The sequence below is a fragment of the Pteropus medius genome, unplaced genomic scaffold (genome assembly GCF_902729225.1).
Source record: "Pteropus medius unplaced genomic scaffold, Ma_sr-lr_union100, whole genome shotgun sequence".
Classification (NCBI taxonomy): domain Eukaryota; kingdom Metazoa; phylum Chordata; class Mammalia; order Chiroptera; family Pteropodidae; genus Pteropus; species Pteropus medius.
Genome location: NW_024352148.1, coordinates 55,912 through 82,239, shown reverse-complemented (window position 1 = coordinate 82,239; position 26,328 = coordinate 55,912). Strand labels below are relative to the sequence as shown.

Here is a 26,328-nt window from a genome sequence, read left to right as displayed (position 1 = left end):
GGAGGGGCAGGAAACCTTTGAATCCCCAGGTCCCAGGTAGAGATCTAGTTAGTACCTCACAGGCGGTCAGATGCAGAAACCACCTGCGGCTGGAGGAGGGCGAGAAGCCCACCGCAGACCCGGCACGGGGACGGTGCTGCCGAGGGAGGGGTAGAAGCAGAAGCCCGCCGCGCGGAGAGCACGGGAAACCCCTCTGCACTGAGCTAGAGGAGGGCAGCGGGCCGCTGCGGGGCGGGAGTGCGGAAAGCCCCCCGCAGCCCGCGACTCCCGAGAGCAGTTCCTGGACCCGGGAGAGACAGGCACGGGGACAGCGGACACCCAAGCGCTGGCACCGCGCCTGCCTAAGGCTCAGGGTGGGCAAAGGGAAGCGAGAGCCCCCTCCCCACCGGGAGCTCCCGTCAGGGATCAGCAACGACGGCCCAGTGCTGCGGGAAGAGACGGATGCCGAGTGTGGGCTTCAGTTCGACCATGAATAAGTGCACTCAATGCGTGATAGCCCACGGCGATTGCAGGCATCGCTCCACTGCTTACAGAATCCACACCCAACTACATTTTGCCTAAAAGAAGCCCACGTTAAACTTGGACATAGACCAACTAAAAGAAAAAAGGTGGCACAGACATAAACCATGCATAGACACTAGAATCGATGCATGTAATTGGAGCCTTCCAATATACCTTTCTGATACTTACTGGAAAAAATACACAGAGGTCTTTGTGCATATTTAACATTTTAAATACAATGAGTATAGTGCTGTCCTATCTCCCCAGTGGCATTCCATGATCTGGCCCAGAGTATATCGATGAGTTGTGACAGTTCAAAACCTGCAAAACAACAAAACAAAGCAAAATGAGACACAGTTCCAAGCAGTTCAAGGAATAACCGATAATTGTTTTTGTAAGGAAGATACATATATTTGCTATCTTGCTTCTATTATGCTCTCTGGATGATAATTGTTTTTTATTTTTCCTAGACTTATAGCTACTTGGAAAAATTCCTACTTTAGTACTATGTGGAGAAGCGACTGGAATACAATTTTGGCATTTTTGTTGTTGTTGAAATGAGAGCCTAGGTCCAGTTCTCAGGATAGCCTACCTGAGGCGGTGCTGGAACACTGGAACATGCCCCTTACATAGGTAGTAGGAGCTGCCACCTGCTGGCCAAACAAAATCAAGTCAACGGGCCTTTTTTCCTTTTTGAATGGGATTGAATTCATTATCAGCACCTGGTTTTCTTCATTTAAAATGACATGGCACCTTCTGACTCCCACAGATTTACTAGTTTTTCTGGCTTTTCCTTTGTTAGTTTTTCTAATTCCTGATTCTTTCACTTGTTCTTTTGAGCAACATCATCCTCTTCATCTCCTTTATTCAAACTCTCCCCTATTACAGCAAAAATCACATGTGACAAGATTTCTAAAAGGTAACGACTGGATACAAGATTATTTAGTATGTAAGTAGCCCCAGGTTTTGTCACATGTAAAACAGTATTTACCTTAGATTTTAGTCTCCAAAGATTAGGAATACGTTTAACTGATTTTTTTCTTTCTTTCTTCCATGAACGATTTTTTAAGTCTTAGATTCAGCTTTAAGAAGTATCAGTTTAGAGTGAATGTACACATAAGATCTTTTACTATTTCTTTCAATCTCTGGGGTTTTCTAAGATTGAACTGCCATTATTAATTCTCCCTCAAAGTTTCTTTGTACCTGAGAATATTTTCCTTTTGGTTCACAATTATATCGTAGGAAAGTGGGATTCGATATGAGGCTTTATTGACTGGATTTAAGTATTCTTCTAAAAATCCGCTTCTGAGGTTTTATTTTGTTTGTTTATTTTGTTTTGTTTTTACTTTTGCAGTGTTTTAACAAGTTGTGCACAAGTTCACATGGAAGAAAACAAGGAAAGCAGTGATGATGCTTGATGGAGAGACAGCTGCAAATCACTTGCGAGCTGGCTGCATTATCTTCTTTCAGCCCCTACCCCTAGTTCCCAGGCTATCCAGAACGCAGCGAAGCCTTACCGAGCAGGTCTGCAAACTCCGGGTTACCACGGAGGAATGGATTCGAACTTGAGAATTAAGAATTTCGGATCTGCTATAAATTCAATTTAGTTAGATTAAAATAGGCATTATTGCGGACCTGAGGGCTGAACAGGGCTGCTCTAGAAGGGGACACTCGAAGGCTTGACTTGGCCTTGGTTTGGGGTTATCCCTCTGCTTCCTGGCCATCCGTGGTGCGGAGGTGGAAGAGCAGCAGAGATAGGGAACTTTCTGGAAAATGTTTTCAGAGTTTCCAGAATTTAAGCTTTCATTAGTGATCCCAGGTATGCACAGTTGAACACATAGCTGTATAAAAGTTAGGTTCAAAGTAATTGCCAGCGATAAAAGGTTCTCAATTAAAATAGTTTTCACTGGCTATAATCAACAGGACAAGCAATAATAAGAGTTGGAGGGGATGTGGAGAGATAGGAACCCTCATACACTGCTGGGACTGCAGCTTGGTACAGCCACTGTGGAAAGCGGTAGGGCGGTTCCTCAGAAAGCTGAATTGACCTACCATATGATCCAGCAATGCCTCTGCTAGGCATTTACTCCAAAGAATTGAAAACCCATATCCGAAAAGATTTGCACACCGATGTTCATAGCAGCATTAGTCACAGTGGCCAGGACATGGAAGCAACCGAAGTGTCCTGTGATAGAGGATTGGATGAAGAAGCTGTGATACATATATACAATGGAATATCACGCAGACATAAGAAGAGATGAAATACTGCCATTTGCAACGACATGGATGGACCTTGAGATAATCATACTAAGCGAAATAAGCCAAACAGAAAAGGTCGAAAATCACATGATATCACATATGTGGGATATAAACCTAAAAGCAACAAATGAACAGGACAAACAGACAGAGACTCATGGACATGGACAATGGACTAGTGGTTACCAGAAGGGAGGGGGGACAAGGAAAATAAAAAAATAAAATGTTTTAAAAACTTATGTATATATAGTCTGAAAAAAATAATAAACTGGCATTTAAAAAAATAAAAGAAAATAAAAAATAAAATAGTTGTCACTGTTGTGACCGACCTTCCCCGACATTAAGCTCACGTCCCTGAGCCAGTTAGATGTTGGAGGGCGCGGAGCCCCCACAGAGCCCTGCACCCGAGCCTTATTCTTTCTTTCCTTTTGTCATGTGCACCTCGCCAGGCTTTCCCTGAGCTGTGCTCAGGCCCAGCCACTCATGCAGGTTTTATAGTGGCAACTGAAAATATTCTGGAAATTTCCATCTCGAGGGCCAACACCTCACGGAAAACTTTGCAACATGTTTTATTTATTAATAGAACTCAGTTTATCAATTTTCTTAGTATGTATTTTTGCAGCACCTTTTCTATTTAATTAAATAGATTTTCCTTCAAAAAAACCCGCTTTTCTGCTAGGCATGGAAAAGGCAGAAGATAGAGAAATTTAATGCACTGATGTATAAATTAATAGATTAAAAACAATAACCTTTTATTATTAGCGTACATGTACAGCATTGTAGAAAATTAAGCAAAAATACTCAAATAAAAATATGGCACCACTCAGAGAGCTCCACTATTAACAGCTTACTGTATCTCCTGGAAAGTGTCTACAAAAATACATAAATATAATACATACACTTAATATGTAAATATAACCACATTAATTTAAATTTAACGTCATCAGAGTCAAGATGTTTCTTAAACCTCATCTGGTAATGCGTCACCTCTTCCAGAGTTAGCTCAAACCGACCTGTACAACAGGGAGGCCAAGGACAGCGGGGCCTGGAAGAGCAAGGGTCAGGGCGAACTGCAGACTGGATTCTTTCCTGTCTGTTCTGTCACCCGCTCGATGGAGTTATTCTCCATGGCTGTCACTGGGCAGGTGGAGCAGCCACCGGTCAGGAAAACGAGAGAGACAATACTGGAGATATTCAGGTAGAAACGCTTTCAAATTGTCATAAACCAGAGGATATGTCAGCAGGAAGAAAGCAGGTGTCGCTGCCAGCAGCAGCTCTCGAAGCTCCGAAAGCCTTTGCTCCAGAGGGTGCCAGACACCAGTTACTCCCCTGAGGAGGCCTCTGGCCACACGCAGGTGGAAGGCGGCCCGTGGTGGCACAGTGTGACCGGAGGCTGCAGGACCCACCCCTGCACATAGATATTGACCCAGAAAGCCACCCTGTAAAGACTTTGAAAGGTATTTCCAGCCTAGAAACCTCTCATGGGTGGACTGCATCCGAGACCAAGACCACTCTTTGGGGAGCGGGGGGTGGGTGGCTGGTGGTGTCCTAGTTTGGTGTGTCCTGACAGAACACGCAGCAGCCGTGGGCATTTCGGGACCCGTGAGCCGGCATAGCCTGCCCACCTCCGGGGCGCTTCGCAGGCGCAGCCACACCTGCAGGGACCTCCAGAGGTCCAGGCATCCGTATGACTCCCAAAGACCCTCCCGCGTGTGAGCGAACCGCTTTGCATTAGGACATTTAGATTCTTATTCTTTCCCCATCCCCCTGGAAAATCATTAAACAGTAATCAAAGACTTACATGGAAAGTTACAGGTCCATAATTTGTCAGAGAAGAGTGAGTTCTTGCAAACTTTGTATGGCTGCTATAAAATCATTACAAGAAAGCCGAGTTAGAAAAAGAAGCCATCGGAAACTCACGTGGTCTGACAGCACAAATCACTACATTTATAGTAAAGGGGATCATATGTAGTTACTGACATAATTAAGTGTGCTGGTGGAATTTGTTTAATTACTTAAAAAAATAAATTTTAGCTGTGGAATAGTTTCAGATTTGTGGAAAGGTTGCGAGGATTGTACCCAGAGCCCTGCGGCCAGGGTCTCTTATCAATGCCTCACTTACCTTTGCGGTTACGGTGCAGGACATGTGCACAACCAATGAACAGCACTGATGCATTTTTATTAGAGTCCATATTTTATGCAGAATTCCTTAGTTTTCCCTAATTCTGTTCTCTGTTCCAGAACCCTGTCTGTGGCACCACGTGTCATTTCCTCGTCATGTCTCCTCAGCCTCCTCTTGTCTGGGAAAGTTTCTCAGACTTGCCTTGTTTTTGATCACCGCGGCAGTTCTGAGGAGCACCAGTTATAAATGTTCTGTAGAATGAGACTCGACTTGGGTTTGTCCGATGTTTCCCCCACAATCAGCCTGGAGTTATAGCTTCTTGAGGGGAAGACCACAGATGTAAAGTGACATTGTCACCCTATCCCGTCGAGGGTACATGCTGTCAACATGACTTATGCCTGACAACGGTGGCCTTGACACCCTGGCTGAAGCAGTGATTGCCCGGCTTTCCCACCGCACAGAGGCTTCCCCGGTCTCGTCCACACGGGTCTCTTTCGAGAGGAGAAGCCCACTCACGGGGCGGGGAGCCGCCTCCACTGTCCTGAGGGGCAGCGCTGTGCACATTGTTTGGAGCTCTTCTCTGCATGATTTATCTATTCTCCATTAATTTAGGGAATCGTTTGTTTATACTGGGATGAACTCATGGATATTTACTTTATACTTTGAGTTACAATCCAGTACTACTTTACACGTCCTCTTGCTCGAGTTGTTCCTGCTTGGGTCACCGGGAGCTTCAAGTTGGCCCTTATACTGTGTGTGTGTGTGTGTGTGTGTGTGTGTGTGTTGTGTGATTTTTGCACTTCTTACTTACTAGAACTACGAGATGTCCCGCATGCATCCAGAGTGTTCCCTGCCAGCCCTAGAATCAGCCATTTCTCCAGGGAGCCTGTGTCCCCTTCCTTACGGAATGGTGTGCCGCTACAGCTGGGCATCGCTGCTTCCAGATTTCCTCACCTTGGAAATACATGAGTGCATACTGTGAGGGAAGAAATATTTTCCCTCTGCTCTTCCAGTCTCCACAGCTAGGCCTACGACATAAAGTGGTAATAGATTAAGAGGAAAGATGGTGCGCGCATTCATCAAAATTTAATATTACATGTACAGGAGCGCGACGGGAAAAAGCGAATACCCTCCCCCCAAGTCAGTGAGGTCTGAGTACTTACATACCACCCTAACGGGGCCAGGGGGTGGGGAGCAGGCAATCTGGGCGACTGCACGATTTTTAGGAGATGAATGGGCTCCTAGAAGAACAGATGGGAGGCGTGAGGACTCGTGACATCTGTCTGGGTGTGGCATCGACTTCTTGTCTCCTCGCCTGCGATGCGAGTCAACATCCTGGTCGATGAGAGTCCCAGCGAAGGGACTTGTGTCCACCGAGTTCCTTTTGGAGCATCTGTCCTTAGGCAGATGAGAGGAGTCCAGAGAAGGCCTCTCCCTGCGTTTGCTGTTTTACGAGGGCCAACAGCTGAAAGGAAATAAAATCGACGCACCAACGCGGCGTACTTGGCGGCGGCGTGGCCCGAACCCTTTCAGCTGACCCCTGGGACCTACACGCGTCTATACGAACTTCCGTAGTTATTTACCTGTATCTCTAGTCGGGTAACCTGAGTTCATACTGACGTTCCTTGCTCCGTATTTCCATTACAAAGTTGGCAGCAGATGGCGTCCGCTGTTCCATTTCAGTCTTGCTACGACTACACGGCAGATCTAAGAAGCCCCGCCCAGCCCCGAGGCCTCCTCTGCGGACTAAACACGGCTCTTCTGGGGACGACGCCCTGGTGGAACCCGGAGAGCAGTGGACATTCGAGGACACAGAGGAGTCGGACGGGCGGACAGATCCCTGCCAGCTGGCGACGGCGACAGGGAAACGCAGTCTGGCTGTCCTTTGGGGACCTGCTAGTGCCGTCTCTCCTGGTAGGAACATTTCTTACAGTCACTGATGGAGAGCAGTGACTCAGTTGCTCGACGGCCAGTGTGACTGGCAGTTTGTCTTAATGTGGCAGAGATGAAGCAGTAGCACCTCGCACTTATAAGTGACATCAGTAAAGCACCTATAATTAAAACGAGCATTAAAGTTTAGGTCTTTCTGTGTCTAAATCTTTTCGCGTTGCAAAAATAATGTCTGCTTTGTTAGCGAAGGCTCTTGCGAGCCAGACTGGTGGGAAAAAGCCCGCCTCATCGACTTGGGTGTCAGTGACAAGTAGGGGAGGGAAGTCGTAAGGCACCTCCATCAGGATGGAGCCAGCTGTGACTGACAGCCAGGTATGGCGCTTTTAAGAAATGGGTCTCAAAGGGTGCAAAAGGGAGAAATGCCCGAGGAGAGCTGGTTTTGCCAACATCAGCTCTATCTGTGCATCTTATAAAAATATCTGAACACAAAACTGACGGCGAAGGAAAATGTGTGAGAACCAGTTTTGAAATGCACTAGGAGATGGCACTAAAGATACACCGTAGCCTATCATTCCAGCTCGTACGGTCAACAGCTGATGTGACAAACTTTCACTTTTCAGGTAGAGAGAACGAGTGGAAAGAAAAGGAATATGAAAGAGGACCCCAGGATGGAGCAGTGTAATTGAAGACTTGCTATAACAAAGATTAACTAAGATCATAATACGTTTTAGCATGTTTTCACAGATTAAAAGGTAAGACTTTATGAAGGTATTAATAATATTCTTTTAATCACTACACACTGATGATCTTTACTGGCTTGTAGAATCTGCCTGTATACAGAACGTATCCACGTGTACTGGCACGTGTGGTGTTGTTTTACGTGAGAGCACTGGTGAATGACTATATTTATTTTGGTGTAACATTTTTAGTACGTGTTGAAAACATAACATCATGCAACATAAACCAACAGATTAGTCTGAAATTTTACTCTGGAATCAAAGCAAGATACTGTTTGTGATTCTACACACATAACATAATACTCTTGGCCTATACAATGGAGTAAAACTTAGAAAAGTATTTTCACAATCAACTTCATTTTGCAAATTGCTCAGATCCAGAGCAGAACTGTGCACGCGCTGGCGAGCGTGGCTCTGCACTTGTCTGCCAAGGTGAAGGAGCGCCCCGGGACATCACGCTCCTCTGTGCGACGTGGCTGCACAGAGCACGTTCCTGTTCAGCTTGTTAGGTCCTTCGTTCCTTGTTTTTATGATCATTTTGATTCACGAAGCACTAATAGATGAAATTAATGAGACTTCACAAAGATTTCAGTCAAGGAATTGGGAATCACGGCATCGTAATTGAATTTCCTTGTATTTATCTTTTGGCAACAAGGAAATAATCATATATTTTAAGGCTCTCAGTGTATGAGCTTCCCATGGATCGTGAAGAATGTCCTCTCTAAAGTGTGAATGTTTATACTTAATTATAACAACTAGCGTTTAGTGAAAGCTTGCTACATATAAGGCACTGAAGTAACACATGCAATGACATGCTCAGGCCTAACGATGACCCAGTTTTAGAGATGAGGGTCTGGGGTATGAGTTACACAAATTGTATGATTAGTAAATGGCAGAACCAAGTCTTAAATTCAGATCTGACATAAAGAGATCATTTTATCTGAAAATTTGTTTATACATTGTTCTAATATTTTCCTGTAACCAAAGGGAGAAATCACACCAAACACTGTTCTAGTTTTGGTGTGTAATGGGCTCGGGGCCATTGTTTTGCTTGATCATGCCCACTCCTAATGTTCCAGAGATAAAGTAGCAGCCTAAAATGCCTCTTAAGGGCCTCCAAATGTCCTGGAGACTGGAGAAAGCCCTTTTTAAGATCCTACTGAATCACCGAATCTGGCTGCTGGTTCTTTTGTGCTAAAGGCAAACAAGGAAGTCGTGACCGGGGCCAAATCTCCAAGTCACGAGTCAGTTGCACTAGCGTATCGGGGTGGAGAGGGAGTAAAGGTTTTTTTCCAAATGAGTTCTGCTCCGTCATTGAAATTGTTCTTTTAAACATGCTCCAAAAGTTTGAAGATTCAAACTGCTTTGGAACTAGGGGAATGGGGCAGAAAGCACAGACTTGACCACTTGGGGGCTTGGACCTATCCAGCCCCCAAGACACTCCCAAGACGGTTTGTCTTGTCTGCTGAGGCCCTGAGGGGCTCGTTCATTCAGGAAGGCCTCGTAGACCTATGAAGGAGTAAGGACGTTATTGTAATGGCATCAGGAAGCCACCAAAAAAATTTAGGCCAAGGTCAGAGTCATGTTTTAGAAAGATTATTCTGACTATAAAGTAGAAAAATGAAGGGAGGGAGAGCAAAGTCTGAGAGGAGGCTGGTGGGGACGAAGTTAGTGAGGCCGTAAGTGCAGAGAGTGGGAAGGGCAAAGACAGGACCTGGTGATCAGGTACATGTGGGCCGGACAGGACAGGACTAGGTCACCTGCTGAGATCGGAAACATAAGGAGAAGGTTTGGGGGAAGGGTGCTCTGTCTCTTCTTTGGACACTGAATTTCAGGGGGTAGGGGAAAGCAAGCACACGTGCTGGGCAAGCAGCGGGATGTGCGGATCTGGTGTCCTGGTCAGTGCTGGGCTGGAGAAGCAGCCTGCAGCGTGGCTCATATGGAAGGCCGCTAACGCCATGGCAGTGGTGACACCGCACGGTGATGTGCTGTGATGAGATCGGGCTGTTGGAAGGAACCCCAGGAATACCAACAGCTAAGGGCTGGGCACCCCGAATCCAGCAATAATCTCGAAACCATGATTGGTCTCCTTGGCCAGTACTAACATGTATGAACGTCTAATTCTAATTTCTCTCCTTTTCCTTCACCTTGTAAAGCCGTAAACTGGCGATGAAAACATTTTAAATAGCCAGAAATCCATCAATACTTGTAAAATAGGTTAAGGTATAACTCTAAGCCGCCCACACAGCCCTGGCTGCTCAGTGCCAGCTGTGCCTGCGCCGAGCTAGCTTCGCCCCGGCCCCCGACTCTCGCCGTAACCCTCTCCCCCGGCTCTGTAACTGTCTCCTTTTCCCCGACATCCGGACAGTCTTTACTGGGTTTGCAGCTCAGTGACAGCTCAGAGAGCTTTGCTCTGATTAAAACATGTGCTTTAACAGAGAGGTTGGTCAGAAGACGATCCTGGTCTACTACTGTCACTTGGAGATCCACACCCAGTTTTGGGCAGGTCGATGGGGATTTGCCTCAGCATCTCCTCTTACATCTGTAGGAGCAGAAATGGGGTTGTGGCCTCTACAGAGGCCTATCAGTGGTGAGTTGATAAATGTAACTGGCTTGCCAGGGAAAAGGAGCTCAGATCTGCTGTGTTTGCCAATTTTTACAGTGCAAACACTCCCCTCAAGGCAACTGCAAGCTACTGACTCGATGTCACCAAGGGCAGGGTGGAGACAACATGTCCACAGTTGGCTCAGGCTAGCCAGCACGAGCACACTGCTAGACCCAGAATGATCTGACTGGTGGCCAGGCATGGGACAATGCCTTCTGTATGACAGCTTAAGACACGAGAGGACTGAATTCTACAATATACTGAGCTTTTACTTTAAGGAAAATGGATTTATTCATCTGTAGGCAGTTCATTCATAGATCTTGACCTTTTTCGTTTTCAGCAGAGGGCTGCTGGTATGAGTGATAGTTACATTAAGAATCTAATAACATAGTTTGTAACTTTTATATCTTTATTTATAAGCAGTAAGTGTCTAAAATTGGTTTGTTTCGGAGACTGAAATGATTGAGAATCATTTTAAATCTAATTTCTTACAATATGGACCAATGAAGTTACCAGTTTCTTTTTGTTTTAGGGTATAGCAGCATAATCTGCATTCTAATGTATTTCATGAAAGAAAATATTTCACTTCCATCGAATAAGCAAAGTTTTTTCCCAGTCAAAGGAGACAATTTGATAGTATGCTGCTCTAACCAATAATACATAACGGAAGAATAACGGCAGATGTCTCATCTCTGTATGCGATTTAGTATGCACCCTATCAGCAGTGCAGGTGCACGGTGCAACGGAGTGCTAAATAATCACTATCAAAACTTACTTTAAAAATATTTTCAACACTATGCACTGGTGGAACCAGAGCTGTTATTATGCACATTATATCATTTTTACATTCTAAAGGGAAATTAAAATTCCCAATAGCATTAGAAAAGAATGTACTTTTAAGTATTTAATGCGGATATACAAAATCTCATGACTTCTATTAAAAACCTTGAAATTCTACTGTGCACAAATGAAGACACCTTTTGAAATGACATGCACTTATGCTGAGATCATAAAGGTTACTATAAAAATATTGCAAACCCAATAAAAACACAATGATATGGTACAAAGTCTTTTTTTAAGTAAAACTTTAAACGGTCTGCATTTATACAAATGCACAATACTTTTCAGTGCCCTCTGGCATTTTTGTTCAGGATTAACTGATTTTAGAAATCTAAGTTGAACATTTTACATTTTTTAAAATCAGTTTTTTGCTGCAGAATGGAAGACACTGACAGCTTGTAGAATAATACATTTTTAAAACAGGATCGGGTAAAAACTTTACAAAGTGGAACAGTAAACATTTTATATGCTTTAGTTACTGCCCTGCCAAAGATTAAAATGCCTCATTTTCCTCTGATTTAACTTGACTTTCTAGATAATTGTCTCAACTACCTCTCCTTTGTCTATATAGAAATTTTCTGAGATGCAAGCGTAAAGATTTTAAGTTCTCTAGCAAAATTCAAAATATCAGTAAGCCATTTTCCATGTTCAAAGTGTATTTAAAGAAATGCTTATTTCCATATAAAACCCCCAAAGTGCTGAATCAAGACACATTAATAACATGGCTGCCCAAACACTGCCCTGGCTTCAGCCGTAGAAGGTTACTCTCACGACTGGCTGTTAAGTCCCAAACGTGAGCGTTTGCCTTTCCACTGCCATAGTGTGCTTTCTCATACAGAGATCAAAGAAAATGCGTTCACTTGCTTTTCTTAAAAGAATGGTAAAGTATTTCAGGTAAATCAAGTTTCTTGGGGAAAAAAATTATGCCAAGATAAGAAATGGATTTTTAAAATCTTAGAATAATTGCTATAAAAGAACTATAAAATTTAAATTTCTGGGAAAAAAAATACACTTAAAATCTCTCTCTAGGAAAAAATATGCAACTTGTTAGATACAAAAGAATATTGCATCGCCATGGGGGTCAGCCAACTATGGACCTGGCCACAGAAAGTAATTAGCACCCAAAATGTCTAAAACTTCAAATGATATACTAAAGTGATTCCAGGCCCAAGCCAAATCATAAAAGTTACATTTCACTTGGGAAGTTTCTCCAGTGATAAATAAATCCCTTTCAATCTTCAGATGTGCTTGCTGTTCTGATTTCCAACAAAATATTTACATCGTGTATAGTAATTATCATTTACATAGATTAAGGCTGAGCAGGGCTGATAGAAATCCAAATTATTTCCCAAATTTGCTGAGGGTGGGCGAGGAGCAATTCTCCAATTAAAATTTATTTTTGGCTCCCTGTTTCATCCTTTTTCTTCTAAAATGTTTTATTGGGGCTCTTTACAAGACCTATATTGCCTGATTTGAATTCCATATCCTGTTATTTTCCCTGCTCACTTTTTGATGGTTGTACTTAAGATTTGGCATGGGAATAGGGGTGTTTAAAAGTGGGCACAGATCACGGTAGTAAAATAAGTTTTGCATAAACTACAAAATGTGTATTCAACCCTGTTATGATCAAGAGTTGAGTTCAATTTTAAACAACATCCACTTATAAATTTTATTACAAAATAGCACACAATTTGAAAAAAGGCAAACTTTTCAGCTTTCATGTAGTGAAATATGTAACTTTGCCGATTACATATATGGCTACCAAATGCGAACAGCTCATGGGCCACATTTCATTGTTGCACATAAATAATGACAAGGCAAAGGACGGCTACTAGTCCAAGGGCTTGCAGGCCAAGAAACCACAGCATAAGCCAGAAGAAAATGACTATCACGGGCTCCACAGTTCGTTCTCCAAAATACATCCTCGAGAAGCCCATGTTGATGAGGCTTTTGTTTAGTTCACCAAAAAGTGTCCCCATCTTTTTGTAGTCATCTCCGAGAGGCTCGCCGGTGTGGTTTTGTGATTCTTCAACATCCTTAAAAAAAAGAAGGAGGAGGAGGAGGAGGAAGAGGAGGAGGAGAGAGGATGAGGAGGAGGAGGGAGGAGAAGAAGAAGAAAAGAAAGAAAGAAAGAAAAAAAGAAACAAGACAGACATAAACATAAATTTAGAAATAGGTGAAGGTCTTTAAGAAAAACAGCTATCTCATAGTTCTGTATCTTTCAAAGACAGTTCTTTATACCACATCATCTTTGTTAAAATAATTGGTTTAGGTCCTTTCTCCGCATTAGTCCCTAATCCTTCAGGAGTAATGATTCAAATAATAATTACGTATTGAACATCTCCTTGTTCGTAGTAGATGCAAGACGGAAAATTACCCATATGTAAAAAAAAAGGAAAGCTTTAGGTGTGAGGTCTCACATAACAAATATTAAGTTCCCGTGATGCAGTCTAGGCCAAAGTTAATTATCTTAAAAAGAAAAAAAACACTTGCCACAAAGAGCCAAGGGACTGGAGGGTTTGAGGCACGCTTTCAACACATGGATCACACTTAGACCCCTTCAGCAGAAACCAAGTCCTGATCATTTCAGTCATCGATAAATAAGCAAACATTTTCCTTTTAAAAATGTCTTATTTTCTATTCTACGTATATAGGTTAAAATCCATATTTAAGGAAAGAGTGAAAAACATTGTTTTTACTTGTAATAGTCAGACAAAATGATTTTCAAGATGACTTTAAGGTGGTTTTTCCCCATACGACAGTAATTTACATAGAGCACAGGGTATCATTGGTGAACAGTGGAAAATGAGATTCAATGGGGCATCATCATCAAGTCTGTAAGTTTAAACTAGAATCGTATATATATAAATTTTGGATTGTCATTTCTTAAAAAAAAAAAAAAGGGTAGAAAAACAAAACGTTGTGGAGAATCTAAGGAGTCAAATCCAGGCGCCAACGTTCAGATCAAGTGACCTTGAGCAAATCACTTCACTTTCCCGAGTTCGGCTTTCTACTCCGCAAAATGAACTTACACAATGTCTTTTGACACTGATAATTTCCTCTTAAATTATAATTTACTTGTTAACATTCCTCATTTTAGATTTAATCTCTAAATTACTTTTCCTTCACTGATATGTTGTGATTGAGTCAGTTTTGTTTTTCAGCCTCCCAGACTTTTATGTGTCCCGTGATAATATACCGCATTAAAAGAGCACAACGATGTCCTGTTCTCTCCTGAGGGGAGCCCGTCTTTTCTTCAGGGCAGAGTTGGAAGGGCCCCTGACCCAGGACGCTCCCTCCCCTCAACCCCACTGTCCCTCCAGTGGCTGCCATCATTGGCATTGTTTCTGGACTCTCTTCATTTTTTTCTTGAAGTTTTATTTTCTTTTACACTTTCCAATTTTTTAAAATCTATGCACATATTGACTTTGGGGGTTTCTGTTATCGAAGCTTTTTAAGACTTTTTTCTAGTATTTTTGTGGTTTTGCTACAAAGAAAGTACCCTGATCTGCATGGTTTTCTCTGAAGATGTATTTTCACATTTTCTACAAACTGCTTGTGGGTTTTTCAAGGGAAGAAGTAGGTGTTGCAACACTTAAGTCAAAATAGGAAATCAGTTAACTGGTAGAGGCCAGGTAGGGGGCTGCAATGATCACTCTCAGCCGCTGGGAAAGCTGCTCGCACTGAGCCTGAAGGGGAGGACCCAGTGAGGGCTGTTCTGGGCGGGCTGTGGCTGCTGTCGCTGTCGCTTCTTTTAATATGAAAAATGTCAAGCATACACAAAATTAGAGAAAGCAGTGCATAGAACATACATGCACCTATCAACCAGATTCAATAATCACGAAAATTTTGCCACCTGACTGCCGTGCTTCTTCATCTGGGCAATCGAAAGGAGAGGGCAGGAGGAATAGCACTGGAATAGTGCCCAAAAATGGCAAATCTGCAAGATGAGGTTTTGTGGAAACATCGGTGGCATCAGCAATGAACTGGGCGGGGGCCCAAACGCTGCGGAAGACACGGAAGAGCGCGGGAAAGGAGGCCGAACCAGCGAGAAGCGGCGGATCTCAGCGCCGCGGGCCCCGCGTCCGGGCCGGGCCGGGCCGGGTCCCGGCAGCACGTGGCGGGCGGGAGCAGGAGCGGGGCGCGGCGGGGCTCCCACCTGTCGCCGGCCGCCACCGTGGCCAAGGTCCGGCCGCGCCAGAGCAGCCGCCGCGACGAGGCCCGGCCCGGGCGTGGCGCCGAGGTCGCTCCGTCTTGTCGCATCGACTAGTGCATGATCACGAGTTCTTTTAAGTTTACGAGTTTTTAAAGTTTTTTTTTTTTAATTGACAAATCACTGCAATATTCTGAAATCAGGAAAACTGCTTTACGAAAGAAGTATAGCGTGACCTGAGTAGTGGACATCGGAGGAATGGAAAACGTTGTGCTACGAAACCACGCGTTGCCCCGCTTCGCTTCTCGCAGCCCGCGTCCCGCGCAGCGCCGTGTGGGTCTCGCCCGAAACCGGGGCGACTGCCAGGCGCCCCCTCCGGCGTCCGGGCTGCAGGAGCAGCAGCGCCGTCGTCACCGCCGTGGGCCCGGGGCCGGAGCGGGGGCCCTGACACCCCCCTCTCCGGCTCGGCACCGTCCTCTTCATTTCACCTGCTAAGTATTTCCGTCCCCTGCCCTAAGCCCAGAACCTTCTAACGTCTCTTGCCTTGGCTGTTCCAGAAGTTTCCTAAGTGTTCCTGCGCCCGTCCCTTAGCTCCCCAGAAGCTCCTGACCACACTGCAGCCACAGTGAGCCTTCCAAATGACAAGTCCAATCACTCCGCCTCCACCGCGCTTTCAGGATCAAGGCCAAAAGTTTTAATGCCATCCATGAGGTGCTGCTACGTCTGGCTTGTAACTGGGTCCCTCATCCTGTCATCTGCCTCCCCGCCTTTCTGTTTCAGCCGCAGGTCGTCGACCTGGTGAACAGGCCCCCAGCTCCGCCCGCCGCAGGCTGCATGTGCTGTCTCCTCTGCCTGGCACACCTCCCTCCCTCCTCTGCTCTTCCTCTAGTCTCGGTCAAGCACGTCCTGTACCAAGCTCATAATCATCTGACCCAAACTTGGTCTTCTTCCAGGGTCCCCTTCGTCAGGGAATGGCACACCCCAGAAGTGCAAGCAAGGAGCCTGCACGTCACTCCACATGTGCCCACCCCCCATCCTCCTGGGTCGCTGGTGGGAGATCACTGCCCTGTGTGCTGGAAGCCTGGGCCGCCTCTCCTTCCTCTGCAGTCTCTGCTTGCGTGGTTTACGTGCTGAAGACTCTCACCTTCTAAATCACACTCTGGCCAAGAGAATATTATTAGGGAAATATTTTTAACCTCTTCAGAAAGAAAAATCCCTGTTTTCATTTGATTTTCCACAGTTTTAAATGGAATCCCCCATCTTTCCTCGCTTTTTAGCTATCTGTTCAATAAACCTATTAAACACATATTCCAAACATCTGCTCCTCACAAAACACCATAAAGTGGGTAAGGTTAGACTCTAGGGGTCAAGTGGCTTCCCCAGAATCTGATGACCAGGCAGAATCTGAATGCGGAATCTTCTGCCTATAAAATCTGAGCTCTTTCTGATGAACTGTGCTGAAAATCTCTGAATGCCTTAGTGCAAAGAAACTGTAACAGGTATTACAAAGAAAGCAAGCTATCTAAACAAATCCATCATAAGGCGTGATTATACAATACTCCTTAAGAGTTTCGTGTAATTGCACCTTTTAAAAGATGCAACTTGCTAACTGAACTAAGTCTATAATTTGTTTTCCTCTCATTTTTCTAAAAAGGATTTGAATTTGCTTACAGTAGGAACAAATGAAAAAAAACAAAACAGAACTGGAAGGGGGAATGAGTGAAAAAGAACTGAGATTAGAGGCTGAGAAGATACGTTACCACAGTCTCTAAGGAGTCTCGAAAGCGGCTCCCCTCCTGGGGGACTCAAGGCCGGGATCGGGGGATGGTGGGGGGCACCTAAGTCAGTCCTCACTTCGTTTTGGTCTCTAACCTGAGGGCGCCTCGGAGAGCCCCTCTGAACACCTGGTTTAAACAGCCACCCTACCCCACAGCCCCGCTCCCTAGCCACATTTATAAGTAAATCCTGCATTTGCACAGGTATATTGAATGTATACAATATTCCCGCAAAAGAATATTAGAATACAATCAATATTTTGTAGCAGCACGAGGCATTGTAAAGGGAGAGATCATCTACAAATTATTCTGTAGCAAATTTTAGAAATTTATTATTATAAGGAAATTAAGAATAAGCCAAAAAAAAAAAAAATCATGGGGTAACTCCTTGGAAAATGAAACTTGGTTTAGAATATTGTTTAGCCTTCAAGGCTTTTGAGCTATTTCATAGGTCTGTAAATTACAGATAACTGATAGCAATGCAAAATAATTCTTAACTATAGACAGCACACATTCTGGTGCAGTGGAGGTTCAACTATGCCCTCCCCTTGACTGTGGAAAAAAGCCAGTTCATTTCATGTCCATTTTTAAGTTAATTTCAACACATCTTTTCTCCATATTCATTTTTATTTCTTTCATTTCTCCTTTGAATCAGTTTTAACATTTGCCTGGTTTCCTCATTGACGATGAGTTAAATAAAATCCTTACTAAAAATAAAATGTGTCCGTTTTATATTTAATGAGTGCTATAATTTTACCTCTTTCTGAAAATTATCTTTTAACATTGCCATTGTAGAAATGGCTAATCTGAATTTTAACGTATGTTAGCTCTGGGCTTCATTTACTAGGTTTCCTATGTTCAGCTCAAAAGAAATTAAAAACAAAATTGCAAATTTAGACCAATTACATTCTAAGTAATTTAAGTTAGTATTCTAAGATCCTGTTTGTTAGTCTTTCACTTTCTTGATATTGTGGTGGTTTTGAAATGCACCATATAAAGGAATACGCTCCTTGCCTAAATTCTTACAAAAGCCTTACAGGGCTCTTTAGCTCAATGTACAACTACCACTACTAGCTTCTCTGCGGTTGCTTCTGAAAATTGAGTACGTTCCTATGAAACACAAGGTCCTCTGTCTTCGAAACTAATTTTTGTCATGATAGTTTACCCCGGGAAGCCACACTGCTTCAGCAAAATATCAATCGAGTTTTTACCAGCAGCGTTGTTTTGGATACAAGTTTTTACATGCTCTATCTATATGACCTCGGAGATGCCAAAATGAGTGCCTGAAGCATTTGCCATATAATGTCATCTCTGCTCTCACAGAGACTATGGTTTAGTGTGAGTGCATGAAGGGGGGAGCGGGAAGTTGCAAAGAATAAACACGGGAACAGATGAATACGGTAATTGCGAATAGTACGAGAGCTGTGACAAACACAGAAGAGAGTGGTGGGAGAGAGGAAGATGGGGTGGGTTGGAGGCTCTTTCTACGGAGCAGGCAGAGCTGGGACGGCTGACGGGTGACACACGAAGCTCTGCTGAGGGGGGGAGCAGGGAAGGGAGTCCGGGCAGAGCTGGCTGGGCTGGCGCAACGATCAGGACCGAGGTCCACAATAAGAGATGCATTTCTTGATCCGGAACATATAAAATTCTGTGAAGTGACACTCACAACAAGTGTGTGATGCACTCTGTTTCTACCCCATCCTATTTTATCCCGAGCGCACTCCACTAAATTGATTTCATGGCCCAACACCAGCTTGGTGGTTAAGAGCGAGCTCTACCTTTAAGCATGAGTTTGAATCTCAATTCTGCAATTTACTGTGAGACTTTCCATGTCACTTAACCCGCCTTTGCTGTAGTTTTCATACCTCTAAAGCGGGGGCAGTAACGCCATCTACTCATGAGGTCTGACGCCCTGTCTCCCACCCTGGTTTATACTAACTTTAGTGTACCCTTATCTCATACACTGTTCCGCTAAGCCCACACTATGCATCTCCTTAATCTTTAACGATTTGATAGGTGAAAAATCATTCCTGACAGTTTTAACTGGTATTTCCTTTACTTCTCGAGAGGCTGGCTGGACATGTTCTCCTGCTCATTGGATACTCAATGTAGCTGCAGTTTTATTTCCTATAAAATGTACAAGATATGTTAAATATAAAAATTTACCAGCTGGAAAAAGCTCCACCTAACTTTAGCATTATAGATTATATGATTTATTTATTTTCATGCTTATATGTGATATATAATTAAAGCAAAGTCGTGGCACCCACTCATACTTATCTTCCACTAAAATGCACCGAACAAATAAAGGGGAAAATATTTTTGAGGAGATAGGAAAAAATCAATGAGAATATCAGCTAGTTCTTTAACTAACCTTTGCAATCAAACTCAAAATACTAAAATTTGTATTCATTTCCAATTGAACCAATAGGATTTGATGTTTAAAACCATATTTGCTAACAAATATGCAAACGGATAAGTATTCAAAAATATATACCATTTCAGCCATATCTATCAAAAATATTAAAAGAGTTATCTATTTTAGGGGAAGAAAATAGTTTGTCATGAGAAAATTGTTAAGAGAAGGGCTGTGCAATGGATTAACGGTGAATAGTACCAGGTCATAAAGAAAAGAATGTGATTAAATCAAGCTGCAGGTTAAAAAATTTCTACATTTTCTACTTTCCCTAAAACCTACATTTTTTTTTTAATGGAGTGTGTAGTGACATTACTGATAACATTATATGTGCAGTATGCTATCACAAGATGGAATAGCTTGTCTATGGAAAGTAGGCACAATCAAACAACCATCGTTAAAAATGACTTTCTTCCTCGAGTCTCAACCTGGCAGTGACAATAGTTTCCGTTTTATGTTATCGCCTCTGAAAACCATGGATAAGGAATTCTGAAATCAATCAGACTCATGAAATCTGCGGGTCATGAGAAATCGAACTTAAATTCTCTGCCTCTGTAGATGGTCTGCACATGTCCAAGTAAAATTTTGATCAAGAGGACAAAAGATTTTTATAAATCAGTTTTCTCTAATTAATAGGAAGAGGGAACAGAAAAAAATCTCAAACATAGATGTTAAAAAACATTGTATCAAAAAGTATATATACTAAAAATCACGAATAGAAATTTAATTTTCCTAACGCTGTGTTTGGATGTTAAATATTAACAGTTTCCTTTCGTTTTCCATAATATTGAGAACATTGGCACCACGCTCTCATAGAACTGATAAGCTGTAGCTGTTGCCATAGGAAACAGGCAATCATTTCCTTTTCCTATGCCAAGGTAAGGCACAGCTGCCAGTGAGTTTAAATGGGGGAAAATACTAGGTATGGGTGGAAAAATTAGGTCGGAAGGTGGAAGGAATCTTTGTAATCAAGTTAATTAGAAATTCAGTTTCTCTGCTCAAATAAAACTACTCTTTGGCATGTCAACTCCCTTAAGTGCACATGCGTGCGCATGCGCACGCGCACAACCCACCAAATGAAGCGAAGCGTGACTGCTAGGGACCCTTCAGGGCTTGAAGACCTGTGGCTGCTCCTGCCAGACAAGACGGCATCCCAGAGCGGAAGGCAGAAACTGAAGGCAGAGCGGCCAGCGCCTCAGGGCGCCTGCTCGGGCCTCAGTTCCTGTCACGTTACCATTGCTCTGGACCAGGACGCCGGGTAGCTGTGCAGAGGAGGGTGGCCCTCCTCTCTTCTTCTGAGGGTCAGCATCCCACAATGACAACAGCAAACCCACAGTGATCGACAGAAAAAGCACCAAGGCTTAGGTCTGTGGGTGATGTTTTTTTAGAGAAACATACTTAGGAAATCTTAACACTTTATGCAGTAAGTAAACAGCATTTATTGCGGCGATCTGACACATGCACTGAAAATGCAGTTCTGTGGTGTGGTTAGTTGAGAAGAGTAAGAAGGGGAACAGGAGAGAGTTGGAGGAAGGAGCGGGAGAAACGGCGCTGATGTTCACCGAGCCCACGGCGTGCCACGCCTTTTGTATAGAACATGTCGCTGAATCCTCGCGAGGACTTTAAGAAGTGGGAGCGTTATACCCATTACGATGAGTAAGCTGGGTCTCTGAGGGACTAAATACTTAGGATGAGGAGGCTAATAAAGCGAAAGAGCGAGGCACTGAGACGGGTGGGGAAGAACGGGAGACAGTGAGAACTGGACGCTCCTTAAGGAGAGAGGCTGGCTAGCGGGAAGGACGCAGAACGGGAGGATGAGCGGAGCGGGCGGGCCGCACTGAGAGCTGCCGGGAGAGACGTGAGATCAGCTGGGAGAGGCTGCCCGTCTGGAACGCAGGCTTCCAGGAAATAAGCAACGTTCCCCGTCCATTGGACTATTTATCAGCAGAGAATCATTCTTGACAACTCAAAACTCTAGAACCCCTATACATTTGGGCAGGGTTTCTGTATTTCAGCACTCGTGACATTTTGGGCTAGATAATGCTTTGTTGTAGGGCGCTGTTCTTTGCGTCACAGGAAGCTTAGCAGCATCCCTGGACTGTTTCTATTAATGCCAGGGGCACCCCTCCTAATCTTAACAATCAAGATGTTTCCAGACATTGCAAAACTGCCCCCCCAAAGAAATACTTATGTATAGGTTCCACACTCTGAATAACAGTAAAAAACAACAACAACAACAACAACAACAAAAACGAAAGATGCCTTTTATATGCAAAATTATTCCCTGCGTTGCTCATTCTTGGGAATAAGATGAGATCAAGTTCACGTCTGACTTCATTTAGACTCAAGGCACTTTTACAGCATTGCTTGTAAACTGCTTTTAAAAGATGTGAACGGAAGTGGGCAAAAACAAGTATCTAGCTTTGAACTACAGAATCTGAAGGAGGGCAGCAGCTTTGTCAGAGGCTGTTCTCTGTCATGTGGGCGGGCTCTTTGTATACATGAAAAAACAATGGCTTTGGAGTTAGGACACCTGGGTTCCGGTCTGCTCTAGTTCTCGTTAGTTGTAGGAACTAGTGCAAATCACTTGGCCTGGGGAACAGCTGTCGGCTTCTCATATCTTACCAGAAGTTCAAGTATACCCTTCTTGGAGAATAGTTAAATAACTTCCACATATACATCTATCATTTCATATGTATATGTATACATATACATATGTGATATATATATTTATGATAAATGATATACACATTTATCATTACTGATACTATGCCGAAGGGCGAGTATGGTGAATACTACAGACTGGCTTATTTATCCTCTACCACCTTGCCACTCAGAGTGTGGCCCACGGGCATGGCATCAGCATCACGTGGAAGCTTATTAGAGATGCGAGATCTCAGTCCTCACCCCAGACCGTTTAACAAGAGACGATAGGCATGTGCCTTAAACAAAGCTGAAGAGCACAGCTTGCTCCATTCTACTCTGGGCTGACTGTCTCACTGCAAAGTCTGGAAAACCTAAGAAAGACATTTCTCAGATTAGTTTTCAGTTAGGGTTCTGCTTGGACATTAGGCCCCAAAGCTAACACTTACATGCTAATCATAAGCACTTAGCACTTATGTATATTATTGACTCATGTAATCTAATAATCCTATGAGGTCGATTCCCTTTATACGGTTGAAGAAACTGAAGCCTGAGAGGGTAGTTATTGTCTCAAGTTACAGTTAGTAAGTAGTAGAGTTAGGATTCAATTACGTATTCTAGATCTAGAAGCTGTACTGTTAATCATATTTTTAATGCTAGATCAAAGAGGAAGCATAAGACTTTCCTCCACTGCCATTTTTTTAAACAGAGAATCCTGTGGAACACATTTTAGTCAATGCTGTTTACAGAGGTTCCTCCATTAAATATATTTACTTGAATATCTATACTGGCATTGACCTGAAAGTCCCAGGTGCTATAGAAGGCAAGAAATAGAAATGAAGCATCACCATTTGAAAGGAAGCAGAATCAACCTCCTACATAGACTGGACGATTATATAAAAAATGCAAAAGAATCCGATCTGAGAGATACTTGTATTTATGAGTATTAGCATTAATACAAGAACTCAGAAAGGTAGCTAGTTAAAAACTAAATATATAAGAACCAATAACTAGAAACCAACAGCAAAAACACGACGTGGGGGAAACAATTCCCTTTCACAATACCAACAACAATATAAGTTAATAAAGGCTTTATTATTTATAACTACTACAGAGGGTTGTAAAGCCAAGAGGAAAGTGGTCAATGATTACGGGAAAAAAAGATTAGCTCCGTAACCCACATAATAAAGTCTTTCTAAAGAGATTAGATACATAGGGTGAAAACAAATAAACCCATAAACACATATTGAAAATATTGGTGGATAGTTTACTCACTGTAGGATCGGAAAGAATGTTGTCAACAAAAATATAGAGATTTCTGTGTGCGTGTGTAATATGGGTGTATAAAATCACCAAAACAATTCCTTTGGCTTATAAAAATTTAAAGTATTTCTAAATCAAAAACATCATAAACAAAACTGTAAAGTAAATAGCAAGCAGGGAAAATATCCATAATCAACATGAAAGAGGGATAAATATCTGATGATAATGTCAGAAAAAATGGTCAAAGACTGTGATTTGAAAAGCAGTACAAATGTCCAATACATATATGAATGGTTTAGGAAAACTTCCAGCATTATCTTACATCGATAAGGTAATTTTTGCCTACTAAATTGACAAAGATTAATCTATAACTGATCCTGTTTATTGCTGGTATGACGATTTCAAATGGCACCCTTACACACCCATGCTGAAAGTGCACACTGGCGCACCCTTTCTCGAACGATGTTTCAAGAGATTTCAAAGATGTTTCAAGAGATTTCAAAGAGTTTGACGCATTGACCTACTTCTTCTACTTCTAGGAATCTGTTCCAAGGCAGAACTGTGAGGATCTGCAGGCAAAGATTTTCATTACAGCATTAGTTATAAAAGAAAATTTAAAGCAACTTAAATGTGCTATATTAGAGGAATGGACTATGAGGCTGCCCTAAAAATAATTTTTACAAAGAATTTTTGATAACTTGGGAAATGACACCACATGTTAAATAAATATCAAATTCAAATATTACCTTGAAACATGTTAAAATACATGTGTGTATATACGCATACAACACACACCCGTAGATATGAGCGTAGTACTAACAACGGTTTGATATTTTTAAACAATATATTACTTGAAGTGGGATTCCACGTGCATTTGTTTTCTTGTTTAGACCTTTCTATATTGCTACATTTTCCAAAGTACACATTACCTTTATAATCATAAAGAAAGACCTTAAAGCTGAAGATAATGATTCTAAAGTCAGTCCAAGGATAAGGGGACCTCTGTATGCTCTCGGTAAGCAGGGCCATCTCAAGACTGCTGCATCTAGGTGGATGCCACCCACATACAGACAGGTGACAAAAGGCTAGAGCTGTTAAGGCCAGCTCTGCAGAAGGGCAGACTCTCTTATGGCAGGCCGCCTGGCATTCAGGCACGAGCATGACTAACACACACGTAGGGCAGCTGTGCCCTGTCTCTCTGTTCCTTAGGCTTTTGCCCTTTTCCCCTTGTTTGTCTTAGAGGCCCAACTCCTACTTCAAACTTGACACAGTCCCTTCATCTGGAGGTCTTGGTCCATTCCTTCCAGTCCTCCTTTCTTAGGGCACTTGATTTTAACTGCACTCATTTATCAATCAATCTAACTGGAAAGACTCAGACCAAAAGGTCGGAGGAACCTTAGTTTTCTCTCAGCAGAGTAGCATCTAAAGACAATTGTAAAATTAGGTGCTTCCACATGCTGAGCAATCCTAATGTAGATAATCTCTCTTATTAAGAAAACAACTGTGTAAATACCAGTGTTTCAGTATTGTGTAAAATAAATACCAAAATACAGATACACTTTGATCTGGTATCACTATAACAATGAGCCAAAGGCAGGTTCTGTACAGTCACAGCTAATGTAAGAAGAGCCTTCCAGGCTGAGGGCAGGGCATGAGCCTGTCAGACGGGAGTGGAAGGAAACATGAGTGAAGGAGAGGGTGCACGTGGAGGAGCCTTTATCCTGGAGAAGAAACCCTCTTCGTCACAGTATCAGGTAAGGGCAAAACTCTGCGTAGGAAATACAAACAGAAAGGGATTTAATACAGAATAGTAGCGGTCACTACCACTGACAAAAATCAGCGGAGCCAAAGTCAGGTGCCTGTGGAGCTACTGCATTCAAAGGAGCCCATGCGGCCCTCGCCACCAAGTCTCTCTCAGGTCCAAGACTCTGGAAGGCCAAGGGAGTGCGCCGAGCTCATGGGACAGCAGGAAGACGGCCTCTGCCTCATTCTCAGTTAATTACTTTTGTTTCTCTGTTTATATCATTGTTTCTACTGAAAAGTTCATTTTAAGTTTTTAATAACTAGTTTACAAGCCAAGTTTTCAAAAATATTCCATTTTTAATTCGGAGTCTGTGGGTCCTTAAAACAACAAAACAAACACACACCATCCCCCAAAAGAAAAACTAAATAAAACCATTCCTTAGGATATGTTTTATAGTTGTAATTTCATTTATCTCTCCCTCAACTATCTTTACATCTGTAGTCATCTCTAACATCGTTGCAAGACAGTGCATAAAAAATTTTAATTTCATTTTTAGGGCTTGGAAAAAAGCTAGAAAAACAAGAATTTGTGTTGATATTGCCAAGAAAGGACTTAGACAAAAGCTCGCTTCTTACACCAACGGGTTGGGTCGCATCTATTTTTTGTTTAGTTTTGGCTTCTTGATAAGAAGTTCTTCTTTAGTGCTGATGTGTATCAGCACTAAAGAAATGCATATCTCAGGTGTAATTTTCAATTATTGTGTATGTAAATAAATGTGATAAAAGTGTTTTCACAGAAGTACAGGAAAATGAATTTCCATGACATGCAATGAAAGGAGATCTGTAAAGTGCACCTGTTTCCGAAGATATATGTTTCATTCTTTTTCCATTTCCTCCTGTTTCTTTGTACCATAAGCAATTTTGTTAAGGCCAGAACTACTGATGATGTAAAATCTCTGGAAGCTCAAACAAAGTACTTTGTGTGCTCTTCTACAATTATATGACATCTTTGGAACCTCAAACACAACCCCCACGCCCCATGGCCAGGGAAGTTCCTGTTGCCTGTTTTCTTCACTTTTGCAGTTGACAACTAAAGAGGAAACTCAGCCTTTGGCTACTGAGCCATGATACAGATAACTGGAAAAAAACCACCAGGAAGCAAATCAGGAAACTCTCCTACCTCCCAGCGATTCCCTTGTCACAATCTCTTATACTGTCACAAGGATGAAAAATTACAATTGACGTGGTGAGCAAACCTAACGCCAAGACATAATTTTTATATATCACACATTGTTATTTGTTTCCTAAATAAAATGTTGAAATACTAAAAGTATTTACCATGGCTATTAGTGTCTTTACTGATGATACTGGAGTTTGTGAAATG

General features: G+C 42.7%; 1 protein-coding gene across 1 annotated transcript; it reads right to left on the bottom strand.

Annotated features, from left to right (window-relative positions):
• Positions 1-10,499: 10,499 nt before the first annotated feature.
• On the bottom strand, positions 10,500-14,843 carry FAM241A (family with sequence similarity 241 member A). The gene is made up of 2 exons (XM_039846862.1): positions 14,808-14,843; positions 10,500-12,987 (listed from the first exon to the last, which is right to left on the bottom strand). The coding sequence occupies exons 1-2, from the start codon at positions 14,826-14,828 to the stop codon at positions 12,742-12,744; spliced, it is 267 nt and encodes an 88-aa protein (XP_039702796.1). The 5' UTR covers positions 14,829-14,843; the 3' UTR covers positions 10,500-12,741.
• Positions 14,844-26,328: the final 11,485 nt, after the last annotated feature.

What these genes read in the sequence shown, in the direction of transcription:
- FAM241A (XM_039846862.1), bottom strand. Translation starts at nt 14,828, where the DNA reads ATGAAGAAGCACGGCAGTCAG. An exon ending in TGAAGAAGCACGGCAGTCAG is followed by an intron (nt 12,988 to 14,807) that starts GTGGCAAAATTT and finishes CTTTTTTTTAAG; the next exon opens with GATGTTGAAGAATCACAAAA.